The sequence below is a fragment of the Manis pentadactyla genome, chromosome 10, assembly GCF_030020395.1.
Source record: "Manis pentadactyla isolate mManPen7 chromosome 10, mManPen7.hap1, whole genome shotgun sequence".
NCBI lineage: Eukaryota > Metazoa > Chordata > Mammalia > Pholidota > Manidae > Manis > Manis pentadactyla.
The window spans coordinates 83,809,320-83,829,581 of record NC_080028.1 but is presented as its reverse complement, the minus strand read 5'-3'; the positions used below and the strand labels follow the sequence as shown (position 1 = coordinate 83,829,581).

General features: G+C 45.7%; 1 protein-coding gene across 3 annotated transcripts in view; it reads right to left on the bottom strand.

Annotated features, from left to right (window-relative positions):
• Window positions 1–18,850, bottom strand: part of ITGAL (integrin subunit alpha L) — a 37,084-nt gene extending 18,234 nt beyond the window's left edge. For 2 of the 3 annotated variants that reach the window (XR_008992172.1, XM_057487146.1), the window contains exons 1-17: window positions 18,678–18,850; window positions 17,446–17,548; window positions 16,661–16,755; window positions 16,480–16,547; window positions 15,077–15,194; window positions 14,826–14,956; window positions 13,978–14,123; window positions 10,206–10,338; window positions 9,907–10,057; window positions 7,106–7,179; window positions 6,895–7,027; window positions 4,809–4,960; window positions 4,363–4,500; window positions 3,706–3,903; window positions 3,434–3,564; window positions 1,530–1,690; window positions 1,278–1,429 (exon numbers count right to left, since the gene is read on the bottom strand). Coding sequence is in view for 2 of the 3 variants with exons in the window: in XM_057487146.1 (XP_057343129.1) it covers window positions 1,278–1,429; window positions 1,530–1,690; window positions 3,434–3,564; window positions 3,706–3,903; window positions 4,363–4,500; window positions 4,809–4,960; window positions 6,895–7,027; window positions 7,106–7,179; window positions 9,907–10,057; window positions 10,206–10,338; window positions 13,978–14,123; window positions 14,826–14,956; window positions 15,077–15,194; window positions 16,480–16,547; window positions 16,661–16,755; window positions 17,446–17,548; window positions 18,678–18,732 (2,139 nt within the window). In the remaining variant the exon portion in view is untranslated. The remainder of the gene's footprint in view (window positions 1–1,277; window positions 1,430–1,529; window positions 1,691–3,433; window positions 3,565–3,705; window positions 3,904–4,362; window positions 4,501–4,808; window positions 4,961–6,894; window positions 7,028–7,105; window positions 7,180–9,906; window positions 10,058–10,205; window positions 10,339–13,977; window positions 14,124–14,825; window positions 14,957–15,076; window positions 15,195–16,479; window positions 16,548–16,660; window positions 16,756–17,445; window positions 17,549–18,677) is intronic. The other variant, XM_036917663.2, reaches the window with a different exon arrangement.
• Window positions 18,851–20,262: the final 1,412 nt, after the last annotated feature.

The window sequence follows — 20,262 nt, the reverse complement described above, 5'->3', positions numbered from 1 at the left end:
ATGAGTTCAATCTCCAGGTTAAACACACACCTTGACCATAAATGATGAAATTCTAGTAGCTAATTGTCTGAGACTGAGTATAATGCCCACGGTTGCTTCTCAGCCCCAATTCTATGGCAGACATCGCTAATCAACCACAACACCTTTTCCCATCGCGTCCCAGTGGAAGACCCTGAATCTCTGCCAAACTGCTCTAGGCAGCCATTATCAAAATTTACACAAGAATATTCTAGAGTAACTAGACTACCCTAGTTTCTTGAGACCAGGAGTGGGTCTTCATCTTTTATGTTATAACCAGTACCTGACACTGGTACTTTGTAGGCATTCAAATCATATTCAGCTAAAGTTCCTACCATCCCAAAAAGGTAGGCATTATTATCTCCACATAAGAGATGAGGAAGGAGGTCTAAAAACGTGACAAAAGTTTCCCAAGGACTTAGAACTAGGAAGTAACCCCAAATCTGTCCAGTTCCCAAGTCTAAAGTCTTTCTGTCATGACATGGTGCCTCTTCTCTGGCAAACATATGTTTAAAATTTCCAAATCTTGTAATGTTGTTGCAGGAGGTGTGTGGGAGGGAGTGGTCAAGGAGGCAGGGGGCCCTGAGTTGAATTGTGAATGAAGCAAGATTATGAGTTGATAACTGTTGAAACTGGGTGATGGGTATTTCGGGCCTCATTAAGCTACTTTTTCTACTGTTGTATGTTTGAAATTTCCCATAACAGAAAGTGTAAAACAAACTTCCAAAATCTTACACACCAATCATATGCTCATTTCTTATGAACTATGTAAGAGGCAGAATAATTTCATCTCAACCCTATTTTATACAAGACTCTTACAAGCAAACTGGATTTGGGTATTTTAGCAGTGGTTTAATATTAAGAAAACCTTTTTCTGGGATAGATGTTAATAATGAATGGCCATGTGTACCTGACAAATACTGGCACACCACCATGACTGAATATTCTGTAGCAATTAAAAATAATTTTGTAAGCTGGGCAGCAACATTAACATATAATGGTAAAGGATAGGAAAAGAATGGTAAGTCCTTTATAATCATAATCATGTTAAAAATGTCTATGTACATAGATGAAGGATTAGAAAAACATATGCTAAAGGTATTCTTAGCACCACACACAGTAGAGGAAAGGGTAGTGTAGGGAGAGCACAGTGACTTATGACCAAGCTGGACTACGAAAGAGCTGAGCCTGCATCCGCCTCTCCCTGTGGTCAGCTCATCTCCCTTCACTTCCCAGAGCAGCTTTGCTGGCTCCCTTACCGGGAAATGGAACCAGTACTCAAGGCAGGACTTGGCTAGGGTGACAGCTGTGTTCCCACTGAGTTCATGTCTCCCTCCTGGGAACAACCCCCGGCTTCTGGTCCGATGGCCATCCAGCTGCAGAGTGTAAGTGAGGTTGGCAGCCAGGCTCCCTGGGCAGGTGAAAAGGAAGGAGTTGAACGGTGGCAGACCCTGGGGCCATAAGCCTGGATCTGGGGTGAGAGCTGCTCTAGAGAGCAGGACAGAACCGACCTTGGAACTGGGGAGTGAGAGGCTTGATCTGGAAGCAGACTGTGATGTTAACCCCTTCCTTCCTCTTGTTACTTGCTGAATAGGAGCACTCCACTTCATGCACTGGGATCTCGGCCGGGGAGAAGGACATCAGAGTGATGACATCTACCACAGGCCGGGAACTGCAGGGCAGAAAACCACCAGCTCTCTCCCTTGGTCTCAGTGGCAATCACCAGTCAGACCTAGGACTCCATCTACCAGAGTCCAGAGGACTCTCCTTCCCTAAAGCAGGCCTCAATGTCACTATCTCCTCACTACAGTGGTAGGGATGATAATTCATTAGGGAGCCCCATCCATTCTAGTGGGCTTCTGACCCATTTTCCATACAGAAGAGTAAGCTTTTAAAAAGAGAAATTATATTGCGCTACCTCCATGCCTATAACCTTCCACTCTTGCCACATAAGCTTACCAACAAAGTCCAAACCTTTTACTCTCCACACCACACTGCCTGTCTGCCTCTCCAGTCTTATCTCTAACCATTGTCTCCCTTGCTGATTGTGTTCCAGCTACGTCAAACTTTTGCCTCTTTTTTGGCCTCAGCACAACCTGGGATTTCTACACAGGAAGCTCTTTTTTTTTTAATAGTAAATGCATGGTTTATTATCATTAGGAACAATATATTATGACAAGATTATATATTTTGTTAACATTAAAATTATCTCTATCTGAGAAAGATGAATACCAAATGATTTCCCTAATTTGTGGAGTATAACAACAAAGCAAAACTGAAGGAACAAAACAGCAACAGACTCACAGACTCCAAGAAGGGACCGGTGGTTACCAAAGGGGAGGGAGGGAGAAGGGGACTGTGGGGCATCATGATAAGTGCACATGGTGTGGGGTGGATCATGGGGAAGACAGCGCAGCACAGAGAAGGCAAGTAGTGACTCTGTGGCATCTTACTACACTGATGGACAGTGACTGCAATAGGGCATGGGGGGTACTCGATAGTATGGGTGAATGTAGTAACCACATTGTTTTCCATGTGAAACCTTCATAAGAGTGTATATCAAATACCTTAATAGAAAGAAAGGAAGGAAGGAAGGAGGGAGGGAGGAAGGAGGGAGGGAGGAAGGAAGGAAGGAAGGAAGGAAGGGAGGGAGGGAGGAAGGAAGGGAGGGAGGGAGGGAGGGAGGGAAGGAGGAAGGATACACAGGAAGCTCTTACTCCAGATTTCTGCAAGCCTGCCTCTTTCCCGTCTTTCAAGTCCCAGCTCAAATATCACCTCCTCAGAGGTCTTTCTTGGCCATCCAATCCAGAGTAGGTCTCCCCTGCTCTTCCCTCTCACGGTGCCCTGTTCGTTTCCCTCATAGCTCTCATCACAATAAATCACCGATTTATTTGTTTGATTTTTTATTATGTGTTTCCCCATGCATACACTCTGTACCAACACCTGGTTCAGTATTTACGACAGAGTAGATGCTCTGTAAATACCTATTTACCCTATGGTGTTGCTTCCAATAACTTTAATAAACGGGTAAGGCAGGAAACGTCATTACCATTTCAAAGATGAGGACACTGATGTCCTCAGGAGCTATGTGACCAGTGTAAGTTTACCCAAGAAGTAAACGGGAGAGCTCTGACTTGAATTCAAGTCACCAGGTTCTAAACCCATGCTGTCGCTTCTCTAGGAGGTTTTGATGTCATATTGGACTGTGTTTAAATCCCAATCTGCCACTGAACAGAAGCTATTTAAACTGGAGTCAGGCACAACACCTGTATAAAAAGATAACCTATCTCACAGGGTTGGGGGAAAGACCAAAGGAGCTAATGCCTATAAACATTAACAATATGACTGATACATAGTAATTGTTAAAAGGATGAGAAAGGAAATTATTAGGTGGGACTCAGGAGTCCTGTCTTACCTCAGTACAATCACCTGACCCTGAGCCCCCACAGCCACATCTGCCAGGCCATCCCCTCCGAGGTCCTTCACCCCGTGGATGGAGCATCCAAACCATTGAATTCCTGAGAACATCTGGGTCCCTTCTATCCTCTGAGGCAAAGAGAAATTCATTCTAAGCTCAGGAGAAGACAGGCTGGGGGGCAGGAAGATTTAGGCTGGGGAGTGAGGTCTGGACTTACAGGCTTCTGGGTGCCTGGGAATGGGTTTTGATTGACAGGGAGGGAGCCTCACCTGACTTGGCCGGGAGCTCAGACCACCATGCTGCCCATTGAAGATGTACACAGCCCCCTGTTCCTCCAGAGGGGCTCCCACAGCCACATCCATCAGCCTATCCCCATTGATGTCAGCCAGGGCAGTGATAGCTGCTCCAAATCTCCCAAGCGGGTAGCCAGGATCCCCCTGCAGTTCTGAGACCACTTCAAACCCCAGCTGGGAAGGAGCAAGGTAAAGGTCCCACCTCAGTCACTCAGCGAGTTTTCACAGGGTGTGGCCCTGTGTATGTGAACAATGCTGAAGAAAGGTCTGATGTGGTCCCTCACAGCATTGGAATGGTGCCATCTGACTAACCTGGGCTCAGGGCCCAGCTCCACCTCTTGCTCTCAGTGGGACTGTGAGGCTTTTACAGAGCTCCATTTGTAAAGAAAAAGCTCACAGTATCTGAGAAGATGCTTGTAATACTCAAATAAGGTCTCATCTATAAAAAAGCGTTGGCACTGGGCCTTGCACACAATCTGCGACTGAGTATTAACTATTGTTTGTCAGTCACTCTAAAGGTCTGATTAACATATGATCAGACATGGAAAGGCTTTCAGAATAATTGGGACCTAAGGAGGCCCAGGAAGCTGTTTCTCTCAGCCCCTCCCCTAAGCTCAACATCTTGGTCCCCACCTGTTTTCTCTGGTAGATAAACACCCGGCCTCCTCTCTGCTCCCCATAGAACAGAGGGGCTCCAATCAGCAGCAGCACTGTCTTCCCATCTTGGTCCACGTCAATGCTACACAGCTCACCACCAAAATAAGAGCCAATCTGCAGGAAGACAAAGACATTTGAGGCAGAGCCTGTGATCAGGGCTGCACCACTCAGCTGCACCACACCCACCTCACTCCAATCCCTCAAATGAGGGTTTAGGGACAAATTGTGCTCTCTGAGGTTCAGCTTCTTAAACTGGCACATGGAGATGACAAAGCTACGTCAGAGGGCTTTGTGAGGAACAAATGTGGCAGTGCTTGACATGGGGTCTGCCACACAGCAGAAGAATGCTCAGATGCCAGCAGGGGTCATAACTAGTGTCACACCAGCCCCAGAGCCACACACATCCCTGGGGTCATGCTCACCTGGGATCCCTTTATTTTCTGGACCAGGCTCCAGTGCCCTCTGTGGTTTGGCTCTTGGAACAGCAGCACCTGCCCCACATGCTGATATCGGGGGGCTCCAGCTGCCAGCAGCAATATGGACCCTTGGGAGGGCAGCCAGGTCACTGTGTAACCTGGGGTGGTGGAGTTAGAGTTAGATATGCAGTGGTGGCTGGAAGAACGTAAACCTAGGGACAAAGGGGGCAGAGGCCCTGAGAAACTGTAACAGTAGCAAAGACACACTGAAACAGCTAGAAAAATCTCCTGAGAAGGGCGGCCATGTGCTCCAAGCAGGACACATCTGGCCATCTTGGTCTAAGGCTGCATTTCTCAAACTGTAGACAACACACATGCCCAGCAAAAAGCAGTCACATGCTGTGTGTATATATATGTGTGTGTATCATGGGGTGGATGCCAAATGAGATTAAACTTGGCCACTATTTCTTCCCTTAGTGAGCAGTGTTGCTGGCTCTTTTGCAGCATACTGGAGAAGAGATGACCACCTTAAAGGCAGTACTGTAGCCCCAGCAGCATTAATGAGGTTGACAGTGCAAACTTCAGGCCTGGGCCACCTGGGCTCCACCTACTAGTTTTGTGACCCTGAGCCAGTTATTTAAACTCTCCTGGGCTCAGTTTCTTCATCTGTAAAATAGAAATAATAAAAATACCTACTCACAGGGTTGCTGTGAAGATAAAATGAGATTAAATAAGATAAAATGTTAATATATGTCATAGACTTAGAACACTGCATGACACATAATACCCAGTAAAGAACATCAAAAGATTTTAGAAAAGAAAAAAGAAAAAAGAAAAATCACTGAGGGCAGTCTCCCTTAGAAGGGTAGAGGTAAGGTGAATGGTGTTAATTTACTGGAGGAAAGTATTTAGTAAGATCTTTGTGTTCTGTGAGTTTAATAAAGGAGTAGGCCACCTTTAGGAGGTAGGTCATGGCTGAGGCAGGGTGCAGGGTGGTGGTTCTAGATCTATGAGAAGTAGAACCTGGGTGTAGTCTTATCCCAGGATCCTGGGATCAGTTTGTGCCTTGGCTGACTCCACCAGAAATGTGAACTGGAAGAGCTGTAACCTTTGAGAACAAGGGTAAGGGCCCTCTGCAGCCTGAGGCTGGCATGGCCTTGGGTGCCTGCATCCACAGAGCTGTGCAGGACAAGACTGCAACCATGATACAATGAGGCAGAGAAGCAATAGCAACTGTGGATTCGCCAGACTTATGTCTTCCGTGCTTGGCATCTGAAGAACTTTTGAGACTGAGTCAACCATGGAGTTGCTGGATAATCCAAGAGGAGGAAGCCTCAAGGAAAAGTTGCTTGTCCCCACTGATGAAGCAGGTTGTTCTAAAATACCCAGAATTTAATTTATAGGTACGACTGAGTGAACACAGACAGGTCACCACCATTGAAAGAAGTGTAGTACTCGGAGCCCGGCTAAGGTGGAGGCCAGGCAGGGTCACAAGGGGGAAGCACCAGAGTCAGTGAGGAAGGAACAGGAGGAGAGGAGAGAATGGCCCGGAGACCTTATGTGGTTTTGGTGGGAAGGAATGAGTGAGGCAGGGTAGGCTAGCTTGAGCAAGTTGAGGATTGGGCACTCTGAATGATGTTGGCAGGCTCTGGGCTACGGGGGCGGTCTTCAGTTGTCTAGTACCCAGCCCTGGGGTGATTTAGGTCAGCGGGAATATTGGGTTGGTGTGTGAGTTAGATAAAGGAAGTGGTTGGGGAGATGGGCTCTGCATTGGCTGGTTGGTATGTGGGAGGTCTGCTCACAGGCATGTTGTTTACCATCTGTAGGACTTAACTGGCACTGAGAGTGGCAGTCTCTCTAGGATTAGCAAGGCTTCAAGATGCCAGAGCATCATAAAATATGGAAAATAACAATGTGATTAATATACAGGCGAGGGGTTATTAAAGGGAAAATTAAGAATGTGATAGTCATAGTTAAACTGGGTTTGTTCATGTGAGTTGTTTGATTATTTTCATTATTATTTTGAAAGTCAGTCTGAGTGACTCTCTGGCCCCTAAAACCACAGGAGCCCAGCAAAAAGAGGAGTACTCACCCAAATATCCAGCTCTCGCTTCCGGTGTCAGTGGCTCATTCCCAACAAATCTATCATCCTGCAGGTCTGCCTTCAGGTCTAGAAAGCCCCCAGCCCAGTCCTTGGCTCCAACCGCCCCCACGACACTGTGGCCCTGCCCAGGGATGAAGAGGGCAGGATCAGTGTCATTCGTACTACATCCCTCGGCCCATTGCTTCAGGCTGCTACTCACCCTGCTGAGGTCAGCACTGATCCCACTGGAGGACAGCTCCATGTTGAAGGACATCAGGTCCTGTTTGCTTGTGCCTGAGGGACATGGCAGAGGAGAATGGGCTGAGATCCAAGGAGCAGTAGAAACAGTGACACTCAAGAAAGGACTGAGAGAGAAGCCCATCCTTTACCTTAGGCCAGGTGGAGAGAGCATGAACTCTAGTGTCATGTCTGGGAAATGACTTACATGAGTCTCATGTAAACCCTATAAGCTCCAGGTGTGGATATCCAGTTGCTCCAGCTCAGCATGTCTAAGATGCAGTACTGGATTTATGTTCCTTCTCAGGCGTCCCTACTTCAGTGAATGGCACCCCCACCCACTGAGTGAATCATGCTCAAAACCCAGGAGTCAATCTGGATTCTCCCCTTTTCCCTGTTCTACCTCTACCACATCACTGAATCATGATGGTGCTACCATGGAGGTGCATCTGCCCTTTCTTGGAATAGTCTGTACTGCTACTGCACTACTCTGAGCCATCTCCTCTCTTGCCCGAGTAATGTAGTAACTCACTAATTTGGCCTCTCTGACTCTGTTCCTCTTTCTATGCCTTTTTCCACAGAGCACGCTAGAGTAAGCTTCTTAAAAATGTATGTCAGACTGCATCTTTCTCTTTTTTAAAAACCCTTCATTGCTTCTTATTGCTTTTTAGACTAAAATTTGAAGTTCTTACAAAGGGCTGGAAGGTCCCTGCCCACCGTTCCAGTCTTCTCTCCTTCACTCACCACACCCTGTCACACTAGCCTTTCTTCCAGTGTGCCCAGCCTTCCCTGGGCACTGGCATGGCTCTTCTCTCTGCCCACCATTTCACATATGTCTGTTTAATTCTCATCTTTCATGTTTTAGCTCAGAAGTCGTTTCAGAGTGAATTTTATCTCATTTTGAAAAAGGCAGCTCAGAAAGGTCTTCCTTGAAAAGCCTGCTAAAGTGACTTCCTGCCATTAAATCTGTCTCATCACTTTTTTCATTTTCTTTATAGCACTTATCACAATCTGCCATTATTCTGTTTGTTACTTGTTTATTGTCTTTCTTTATCCAGTCTGAATATGAGCTCCACATTTGCAATATCCCTGGGTGTCTTGTTCATTGTGCCTGCTATATGGCTGTTGCAAACATGAATTCATAAAATGAAGATAATACCACCAACCTTGCAAGAACGCTGAGAGGGATGAATTAAATAATACAGATAAAGTGCCTGTTACCTGTAAGCCTTCAAGAAGCAGAACAATCATTAAGATTTGTTCATTTGCTGAATAAATATTTAGAGTAACTAAATAATTGGTGCCAGGGTACATTGGTGAAAAGGTAGACACAATGCTTACCATGACACACCTCCGAGTTTAGTGTGGAAGACACAGCAAATAGATGGTGATAATACAGTGTCTGGAGCTGTGATAGGGAACATACAGCAGCTACAAAAGCACACAGGAGAAAGCACTTAACCCATACTTGGGGATCAGCAAGAACTTATCAGAGGAAGTGTTGATCTGAAGGATGAGTAAGGGCAGGGCAGGATAGAGGACCAAGGCTAGAGATAATAAGAGTTACAATTACAGAGAGCCTACAAGGTACCAAGCACTTTGCTAAGCAGCTGTTAGGGCTTGAATTGTGTCTGTAAAAAAGACTGGTTGAAATCCTAACCCCTAGTGCTTCAGTATGTGACCTTATTTGCAATAGAGTCTTTACAGAGGAAATCACGTTAAAATGAGGTCATTAGAGTGGGCCCTCCTACAATATGACAGGTGTCCTTATAGAAAGGACTTCATTTGGACACAGACGAAGACATGAAGATAGGGAGACGATGCCAGATGACTAGAGTGATGTGGTTACAAGTCAAGGAATGCCAGGGATTGTGGGCAAACATCAGCAGATAGAAGAGACAAGGAAGGATTCTCTCCTAAAACCATCAGAGGGAATATGGCCCTGCTGAATCCTTAATTTCTGACTTCCTGCGTCCAGAAGTGCAAGATAATACCCTGCTGTTGCTTTAAGACACCTAGCATTCGGTATTTTGTTATAGTGGTCCTAGAAAACTAACACAATAGTTAAATCTTACAACTCTGTGAGACTGTTATTATTATCCCCATTTATCAGAGAACAATCAGCGTCAGAGAGAAAAGTGACCTGGCTGAGGCCACATAGCACAGGCAGTGTGGATTCTTAAGCAGGTCTTCCTGGTCCCATTATAAACCACTTCACTTCTTCAACTGAATACCAAGGCTTTCCTAGCAAAGGGGCCTCCCCATAGGAACTCATGTACATTTCAGCAGGCTTCCTGGGGAAATACTCTCCCACAGCCAGTCTTCCATCTGGCAACTACAAACAAAATCTTCTTTTATTCCGGACCAAGGAAGAAGACCTGTGGGCTCCTTGCACTCAGCCCCCTGCCTGCTTGCCCATCTTAAGTAATTTGAGGATCAGTAAAAATGAAGGAGCTGAGTAATGGGAGGGAGGGAATTATAATCATTCCACAGGGCTCAGTTAACATTAGCAAGATATGTATTATAGCAAGTTCTGGGCTCCACCCTGGATCAAGCTGAGCTTCAAGAGGAGGATGGAATTTCAGAGCAAAATGGAGGCTGCTGCTCCTAGGTCACCCTCCCCTAAATTCCTACCCGAGGTCTTCTTTCAGGAGAGCTCTTAGCACAGGGTCAGATCCTCTGAAAGTGCTCATTACCATCATTCAGTGTGTCTCTAATCTAATGTCCCAGATGAGCATCTGTATACAACCTCCCGAACTCCCTTTCCCAGTGTCTGCCACTCACCCTCAATGGCATAGATCTTCTTTTGCAGCTCAGTGAATAGATCTTTAAGCTTCTCAAAAGTATCCAGAATCTTTACAAACTCCTTCGTGGGTTTTGAGGCAAATTTGTGGAGTGTCTCCTGATTTTCCTTGGTCTTAAAATGCTTTCCAATCTGTAAGGGAGTGAAGAGCTGACATCCCCAGGATCACAGATCAATTTCCTATTATTTTCACAAGACGTTGGCCCCAAGAAGAAACAGGCATAGGACTCAGAAATAGCAGAGGGAAAATGGGACACAAGAAGGAGCCAGGGGCTCATACCCCAATGATGTAGCGGATGATATCCTTGGCCACCTCAATGTTGCCACTGTCAGTGGCTTCCCCATCAGTGATGATGATAAGCACTTTGGTGGCATCTGGCCGGGCCCCCCGGTCTTGCCGGAACACCTCTGTCCTGTGTTTAGGAAGGGGGAGATTAAGAGACTCCCCCACAGATCTTCTGAGGTCTCCCCCACTCCCTCACCCTGCTTATTAAGTCAGTGCCCTGCTGATTATGCAAAGGCCCGTCTCATAGTCCCCAGCCTTCTGAACCTCCTACCTAGCCCTCATTGCCACATCTCTCTTCCAGATTGGTGATCTTCATCTGAGTCTGGGTAGCCAGGAGGTTGTCCTAGAGACCATGCGCAGTGAGGGAGAAGATTTGGATGGAAGACTTGGAATTTTTACTATCCAACCATATGACAGCTACCCTTTCATCAGTTAGATATGCTGGTGATCTAGGTATGATTTCAGTGGGGAAAATGGGTCCCACAACTGGAGAAAATTGGAAAGTCACTCTTCCAGAGCAGCTCATACAGCACCTCCTCGGCCTCCCCTGCCAGCTCCAGCCTGCCTCCAGATCTCGGCTACAGCAAGTCTCCTAGGTAATTCAAATGACTTGTTTCCATGTCAGTCTTCCACCAAACCATGAGTCTTATCCTCAAAGAAAGGACCATGTTTGATTTGCTGCTGTATCTCTGGCTCCCGACAGAGAGTAGGTGCTCACTTCATGTGACATAAAAGAAAGGAGGACTCAAGTGTTCATAAGATGAATGGATAAAGAAGATGTGGTACATATACACAGTGGAATAGTATTCAGCCATAAAAAGAAAACAAAACATACATTTGCAACAGCATGTATGGAGCTAGAGGGTATTATGCTGGTGAAATAAGTCAGGCAGAGACAGACAAATGACTTCCCTCATTTGTGGAGTATAACAGCAAAGCAAAACAGAAGGAACAAAACAGCAGCAGACTCACAGACTCCAAGAAGGGACTAGTGGTTACCAAAGGGAAGCGTTTGGAGGGTGGGTGGGAAGGGAGGGTGAAGGGGATTAAGGGACACTATAATTAGCACACACAATACAGGTAGGTCACGGGGAAGGCAGTACAGCACGGAGAAGACAAGTAGTGACTCTGTGGCATCTTACTACACTGATGAACAGTGACTACAATGGGGGGATGAGGACTTGACAATATGGTTGAATGTTGAAACCACAATGTTGTTCATGTGAAACCTTCGTAAGATTGTATATCGGTGATACTTCAATCAAAAAAAAAAAAAAGAAAAGAAAGGAGGAGGACTGAAAACAGGACAGGCCAAGGCTCCAAATTCCTGTCCCGTCAACAGATTTCTTCTGAAGCAAGATGGGCTGCCCAGAGCTTTTGCTGGGAAGGAGCTCAATTTGAACAATCCAATCCTTCCCTCCCCACCCTACAGCTAACCAGAGATGGACAGTTAATGTAAGAGCAGCCAACTCACAACACCTGACTTATGACTTGACCTGCTTTGGAAGCAGAAGCCAAAAGTTGCAGGGAAACGCCACAGCAGGAGGTGGAGGAGGGTGGGAAAGCTACGTGGAAACTGCCAAAGAGAGAAGCTGTGCTCGGCAGGGCCAAAAACACCTGCTGTCAAGACCTCTAGTTCTCCCTTGGAGACAAAATGTTTCCTCAGCTTCCACCCACACTGACATGGCCTCTCATGGGTTCTGTTCGTGGATTTCCACGCAGGTTTAACCCATCATCATCTCTCACCTGGATTTTCTGGTAGCCTTCTAACTGGCTTCCTGCTCCCACCCTTGCCCCCTCCACAGTCTAATATCAACTCTGCAGCTAGGGATCCTTTTAAAAACAAAAATCAGATTACCACTCCTTTGCTCAAAACTGCCAATGACTTCTCATCTTCCTCAGAGGAAAAGTCAAAGCCCTTGCTATGGTCTTGGAGTCCCTGACTCATCCGGACTCCCATGATCCCTCTGACTTCATCCCCTACTGCTTTCATCTCTCACTTCTTTTCAGCCACACTAATGTCCTGGTTCTTTGAATATTCCAAGAATGTTCTCATCTCAGGGTCTTTGCTCTTCCCTCTGCCTGGAATGGTCTTCCCCAAACAGCTTGCTTCCTCACCTCTGACAAGTCTTTGCTCAAATGTAACCTTCCCTGTTCTTTGTATCAAATATTGCCTTATTTTATTTTTTATAAAACTTACATTTTCTAGTATATTATCTAGTTTACTTATTTGTCATGTTTTTTGCATTTCTCATCCTTGCTAGAATGTTAAGTTCCGGGAAGGCAGAGAGGTTCTTTGTTTCACTTACTGCTATGTTCCCAGCACCTAGAACATGGCAAACAACAGCCTGTAGAACAAAACAAGCCTGCAGCTTGTGTTTGTATGGTCCATGAGCTAAAAGATGTTTTTATATTTTGTTTTTAAAGAGTTGCAAAAACAGGAGAAGAATATCCAACAGATACAAATGAGGCCTGAAAAGCCTCAAATATTTACTATCTGGCCATTCACAGAAAAAAATTGTCCACACCTGCCCTAGCACACTGCCTGGATGGCCATTGCTGGATGGGCAAGAAGTATTTATGAAAAACATGTCTCTGACCACTCTTTTTTGCTCCCACAGTTGACACTTTTTGGGGTATCTTCCCATCCTATGGTGACCCCTTTCTCAAAGAACTGCCCCCTTCCCACGGAGGTGGGACTCCAGAATCCATGCTTGTGCCATGTGACTCTACACCATAAAAGTAGACTCAGGCCATAGCTGGGTGGCCCCATGGACACCTAACCCAGGCTTAGCCAATCAGATTTTCTCTACTGTAAGCTGGAATTCAGGTTGTTCATCTGAACTGAGGAACTGAGGCTGCCATGTTTCCAGTGGCCATGCCTTGACCCATCAAAGATGTCTAAAGAGAGAGAAGAATGAAGTGGACATGACAGATCAAATGAACCCCAGGAGAAAAGAGCTGAAAACAGTCAGAGTCTTGAGAAGATGCATCACATCCATGTTTAACTAATGCAAATTCAATTATATCGGCTTGGCAAAGAAATTAAAATGAGAAAATAGTACAGGAGGTCCTTCCTGGTTTTTCACTCGATTTGAGTGCATGTCCAGGGGGAGCATGAGATGGGAGATGTAAATCTCTTATTCCACAAATGGGTATCAGTTTCCATGGTCACTCTAATGTTTAAGGACAGGTATTTTAAAAATATACAATATGGCCCTTCAACAAAATCCAGCTATGTTCATCTAGGCCTCAATTTAAACGCAGGAGTCTGATCCAACTCTGGGGGAAAATATTTCTGTAGCAGATTTAGGAAATCAGGATATGCTAATTTCCAATATGGGACTTGAATACATTGAATTTTATGAACAACTCAAGGAATTCATCAAGGATAATTTTGACTATTTGAGATTTTTGTTCATACCCTGACTTCAAAAGCTGATCCTCCTCTAAGCTATGACTCTACTGTGTCTGCCTGGTTCACAATCACTTTCCAAGTCCTGGTTCTGGTCCTTCATGAACCTGTTCCAAAGGTTCATGAGATAAACCTGCATCTCCCAAGAATTTCCCTTTGGGATTTAGTAGCATAAACTAGATTTCTGTTACTTACAATCAAAAGGACCTAGACTCAAACAACTCCACTTGAATTATTTCATTAATTACCCCTTGCTGAACCCACCTGTTGAGTTCCTACACCTTGCAACTTGAAGAAGTTGGGGCATACATAACAAATGATGGGAGTTCTCCCCTATAACAGGGAACTCACGCCACATAGTTGATAGCACCAAAGGTATTGGTCAACAGGAGCATGTGGTTTACATTGGCCAGCAGAATATCAGGGTCCTTCATCTTAACATAATCCAGGAAATTAAATTCTGTTTTGTAGGCTGTGGAAAACTGAACAGCAGCAAACTAAAAAAACAAGAAAGAAATGAAATGTCATTACATGTCCTTTCCCACTTGTCTACTCCAATCTCTACTTCCTATCAAGAGCTGGGCAACCCAACTCCATATACCTGCCTCATATCACTCTTCTAAAAGTGAGGCAATATATAAACAAATACAGAAATAAAATTAAATAAAACTCTGCTCCCTTATGTAGTGCTTCTGCTGAGTTCCTGTTCTCTGGGTCTGCCTACTTCACCAATCAGAATCATTCCCAGTAGCCACATTTCTGCTGAGTGACCCTGCTAAAGTGGATATAGTTGGCTGGGCCAAAGAAGGCCATTTGACTAATGCTAAGCCAGTCAAAATCTCTTCTCTGAGAATTTGGAATTTGAAGAAGGAGGGGCTAGTTGAGAGGAAGACTAAAAAAACCCTCCTGAAACTTTAACACGTGAACTTAGGAGCTTTCCACGGGCCCATGTGATTCAAGGAGCTGAGGGAGCCAGTCTACAGAGAAAGAGAAAGAGAAGAGGGAAGCAAAAGCCAAAAGAAACAGAAGTAAGAACCAGAGAGGATCCTAGAAACTTTCTACTTCCTGGTTCTTGTCTCTTCCAGTTGCAGCCCTGCACTTAGGTTTTGGAGACACCTCATACTAAATTTTCCTTTTATGTCTTAAGCCAGCTCAAGTGGGTATCTGTTGTCTACAACCTGGAATCCTAATATATTTACCTGGTAGGAAGAGTTGCTCAGTTTTCTCATCACATCCTTCATGAAGTCCACAATTTTCTGAAATTCATCTTTCTGCAAGCTCATTGAGCCATCAAACAGAAATACCAAGTCTACGTTGCCCTTTATACATTCTGCAGAGGCCAGACACAAAGGGACTTGGTGAAGTGTTTCCAGTGGTTGGCCTGCCCATGCTGGTTCCCATGTATGGGCAGCCACTTGGAAGTATTTTTACTGGCTCCCCAGTTCCTTACCCTGATAACCAGGGTGCCCCTGATGCACAGGACCCTTCAAATTCTGGTGGAAGAGGTAACACAGTCCACTTAGATAGATATTCTGGTCACATGTCCGAGACAGCCCAGGGTCACAGGCCTGGAGGAAGCAAAGGTTAAAAAAAAAGTTTGGGGCTGCTTCTTGCTGCACGTCTTTTGGGTATCACCAGCCAAGAACAAGAACCTCTACAGTCATTGTCCCAGACTTCACTCGCTGCATCCAGCTGGTTATCAAGGCAAAGTAATTTGGCCTCTGGGTCTCTTATATAGATCTCTCCACTCCTACTACCAATGCTATATGCCTATGGATGCTCAATGCTCATAGGACAAAGTCTAAACTCCTTAGCTTGGCATTCATATTGTTTCTAGTCAGGCACTACCCTATGTGTACAGACCCACCCTTCCCATTCCCAATCACAAATCTAATTACTCACTATTCCTAAAATATGCAGCACTATTTCTCTCATTTATGACTATCTTTCCTGCCAGAAAGTAATTTCTTGAAAGTCAGGTCTCATGTCATGGTCATCTACATATCTCATTCTGCTCCCATCAGAACCTAGCACAATGCCTGGCATGTAATAGCAGCTAAGTAAACAAGCTCCAGTAATATTTCACTCAGTTGCCCTTCTCTCGCTCATACACCTACATCAGAAGGATGCTGTTGGGATGAATTGTAAAGAGCAATTGCTTGGAATTTTATTTAAATTTAAATGAGAATTTGATTAAAATCCTGGCTCTACCTCTTTAAAACCATGTGACCTTGGCCAAGTCTCTTAACTCCTTTGGTCCTGCTCCTCTGTGTAAATGGGTGTACTAATCCCTGTCTTACCTGAATGTCATGACAGTTAAAAGACACAAAGCATTGTTTCCCCAAATTTAGGTGTTTGTGGGCCATTTCATAATTCCTGCCATATGGGCATATCATCCATAGTGTTACTACTTAATATATATATATTTTTTATTACTTAATATTTTATTTACTTTAAATTTACTTAAAAAAAAAAACAACTTAGCCCCATCCTAAGCAATGCAATCCAAGAAGTTTTGAATTTGATGTGCTTATTGTATATTTTTTCTAAGAAGCTATTAAATAATATTAAAATATTTTATGCCACCAAAAATCATCTTGAATATCAATCATCATAGATATTTCATATTTGGAAAAAACCTGAGGTAAGTTAGTCCTAAAAAATAGCTGCCTCAAAAAAAAAAAATAGCTGCCTCGTAGTTGGTTCTCAACCAACACTGATTGAATCTGAATCTCTACAATGCCTTTAATCTTCTGTAGAATCTTTAATCCATTTTTTCTTCCTTCTTTTCAGTCTTTCTTTCCTAACATCAAACTTCACAGGCTCTGATATCACACTGTACAAAATTCTTACCAAAAGTCTTCCACTTGTGGGGTCCGTCGCCAAGGTCATTCCTAAGTACTTGGAGGTATAGTTAGAACCTGTAGGCACCAGAAGATAGGTCTGGAGGAACTAAGGTGATCCAGGTGTGGTGGGGCTGGCCTCAGTTTCCCTGAGACACCATTCCTCCCAGCTCCCTCACCAGTTTACTCACCACTCAGGCTGACTGGTGAGCAGTGTCCAGTGCCTGGCTGGCACTGATAGAGGTTTCCTGAGCTGTTCCCCTCACCTGGAGCTCCCACAACAACCCTGATGAGAAATCTTGCCTGTGAGATGGAGTTGCCCAGGTCTTTACCCTCCCACTCCCACCCATTAAGGGGACTCAGACCCTCCACAAGGTATCTCAAAGTAATGCAGCCACTTCCTTTCAGGGAAGCTCCTGAACCCCTACCTCTTCCTTATTGAATCCCAGATAAATAAGTCAATATGCCAGAATTCTACAAAGTTAAGGATCTTTTCCTTTTATAGTATAGAAAAACCAAAGTCCAGAGAATGATCTTCCAGAATGTCACATTATGAGTTCATTCAATCAGTCACCAATTCAGACGTCCTTTACAGCATACCTACTATATAATAGGCTGGGATATGTTATAGGGATGAGGGGCTAAAAGAGAAGAACAAAATCCCTGCCTTTAAGGAGCTTGCTGTCTAGTCAGGGAGAGAGTCAGAATCAAGGAGGTGTTTGTAAAGCCTTTCGGGGGGCTGATACATTCTCCCTTCTGTTAGGCACTTCTGTGGCACTTTGGCAATGGCTTGTCCTCATCCTACTATCAGGTGACCTCGTTCCGGTTTCCAAGAACTCCCACCACAGACTCCTCCAGACGGGGAGGCCCTCACGACCTGTCCATATCACAGTCCGGCCAACCACAGGACTGGCGTCCGTCCGCCCACGAGTGGGCTGGCTCTGCAGGGCAGGGAGGGCTTGGGGCAGCAGCTCACCTGTCTCCCACCTGCAGGACACGATACCCGAAATGCCTCCCGGCTTGTGGGAAGGAGAAGTTTTGCACATGCCGTACTTCCAGGTTGTAGCTTGAGGCCGGGGCTGAGGGAGACAAGGGGTTCAGCCACTTCCGGCCAGGGACCCCCGCAGGTGCCCCCAGGGCCGCAAGAACTGATCGACTGCTGCCCTGGAGGCATCCTCCCAACCGCAAGCCTCCCGCGGGTGGCCCATCCCAAGGCCCAGGTTCCTTCCTCCCCAGGCCGCCCCCACCCAAGGCGGAGCTGGAGCCTGCCCGCTTGGACTTCCCCCTTGAGGACCCAGCTCCCAGGAAATCTGGAGCAGCTACTCCCTGCTACCCAGAACTCTGGCAGCGCCAGGGCCTGAAGGGCACAACTTCCCATTTGGCCTTTCAGCAAAGGGTGGCCTGGAAGGCGAAGGTCCGTGAGAGAGGAGCAGACCAAAGAGGCCCCCTCAGCGATGCGGATGCCCCAAGGCAGGGTGCATCTCCCCACACACCCACTTCTCTTCTCCCTTGGGCCTGGGGCCCAGGCGCCCTGACAAGTCAGATAATTAGCCTCAGGCTTCCTCCTACAGACTCAGGGTTTCAAGATCCCCCATTCCCCCCTCTGCAGCTGCCTCCTCTCTTGTCTTGGCTCCCACAGTCGCCACCCCACCATGAACCAGTTGTTTCCTTAACCATTGGAGCTCAGATTCCCCCATTCTCTCCTGCACCTCAGGCAGCCTAGTCACCATCTGCAAGCCCCAAACTGTCCTTTCTGGCCCTGCTTTCCTTTCAGGCATCAGGCTTATTTCACAGCATCCAAGGATGTCAGAGATGGCAGCCCTGCCATTTTCTCAGATGAGGAGACTTAGGCCCAGAAAAGGAAAAAGACTTACCTAAGACATCTGGAGAGGTAGTACCATGTGTAGAACCAGACCCCAGTCCAGCTCTAGGTAACCATAAACCATCTGCATTTTTTAAGGGTCATCTCCCCTATCCCCCATTATTGCCACCTTTGTCTCCCTTCTTTGTCTTTTCCTCCATGCCTTGCCTAAATTTTGGACTCTGACTTTCTTTTCCCTCTTCTTCCTCCAGGACTCCTGGGCCCCACATTACCTATTGCCAATTCCACCCCTAGAGCAGCTGCTAATTTACTGCTGTTCCACAAAGCCAGGCAGTTTCCCCGGGCACAGACACAGGTCCCCTCCCCTCCCCTTCTCCCTTGCCTACCAAAGAGAAAAGGCCCAGACAGCAGCAGCCTCATTACGATGATGCAGGTGTTCATGTTTAAACAGCTGGAGGGGCCTGACCCAGGTTCAGTCTCAGAGGGCCCTTGGGATTTGCTGACAACCTAGACAGGGTGAAAGAGGGAAATGACAATGCCCCAGGGCCTCCTGCAGTGGAACTTTCTCACAGAGGCGTCAGGATGGTGACACCGGGTGGGGTAAAAAGGGGGCTGTGCCTATAGGGGTTGTGAAACCGCATGGGTTGAGAGGAAGTATAAGCAGGTTAGACATTTCCTGTGCCTGCTTGCATTTTCACATCATCCAGGAGCACAAAGCACAGTAAGTAGATGACTGCTTCTCCTGCCCAAGAGCTGCTGCATCATAGTCTTTCACCAACACATGAACTTGATTCTTTAAAGCTCAGCAGAGGACTGGTCAGATAGACTACAGTACACCCATAATGGAATGGAAGACACAAAAAAGAATGAGGAAGCAGCAAAGGACACCATCAGCAGAACAAAAAGGCATCCTACAGTATGGGAGAATATATTTGTAAATGACATATTTGACAAGGGGTTAACATTCAAAATTTATAAAGAACTCACAGGCCTCAACACCCAAAAATCAAATAACCCTATTAAAAAATGGGCGGTGGATATGAACAGACACTTTTCCAGAGAAGAAAATCAGATAGCCCACAGGCACATGAAAAGATGCTCCACGTCGCTAATTATCAGAAAAATGCAAATTAAAACCACAATGAGATATCACCTCACACCAGTTAGGATGGCCAACATAGAAAAGACTAGGAACAACAAATGCTGGTGAGGATGTGGAGAAAGGGCAACGAACCCTCCTACACTGCTGGTGGGAATGTAAACTATTGCAGAAAGCAGTTCAACCATTGTGGAAAGCAATATGGAGGTTCCTCAAAAAACTTAAAATAGAAATACCATTTGACCCAGGAATTCCACCCCTAGGAATTTACCCTAAGAATGCAGGAGCCCAGTTTGAAAAAGACATATGCACCCCTATGTTTATCGCAGCACTATTTACAATAGCCAAGATATGGAAGCAACCTAAGTTTGCCCATCAGTAGCTGAATGGATAAAGAAGAGGTGGTACATATACACAATGGAATATTATTCAGCTATAAGAAAGAAACAAATCCTACCATTTGCAACAACATGGATGGAGCTCAGTGAAATAAGTCAGACAGAGAAAGACAAATAACAAATGATTTCCCTCATTTGTGGAGTATAACAACAAAGTCAAACTGAAGGAACAAAATAGCAGCAGACTCACAGACTCCAAGAAGGGACTAGTGGTTACCAAAGGGGAGGGGTGGGGAAGGGTGGGTGGGGAGGGAGGGAGAAGGGGATTGTGGGGTATAATGATTGGTAAACATGGTGTGCATGGGGTCATGGGGAATACAGGGTAGCTCAGAGAAGACAAATAGGGACTGTGTGTCATCTTACTACACTGATGGACAGTGATGCAATGGGGTATGGGGAGGGACTCGATAATAAGGGTGAATGTAATAACCACATTGTTTTTCTTGTGAAACCTTTGTAAGAGTGTGTATCAAT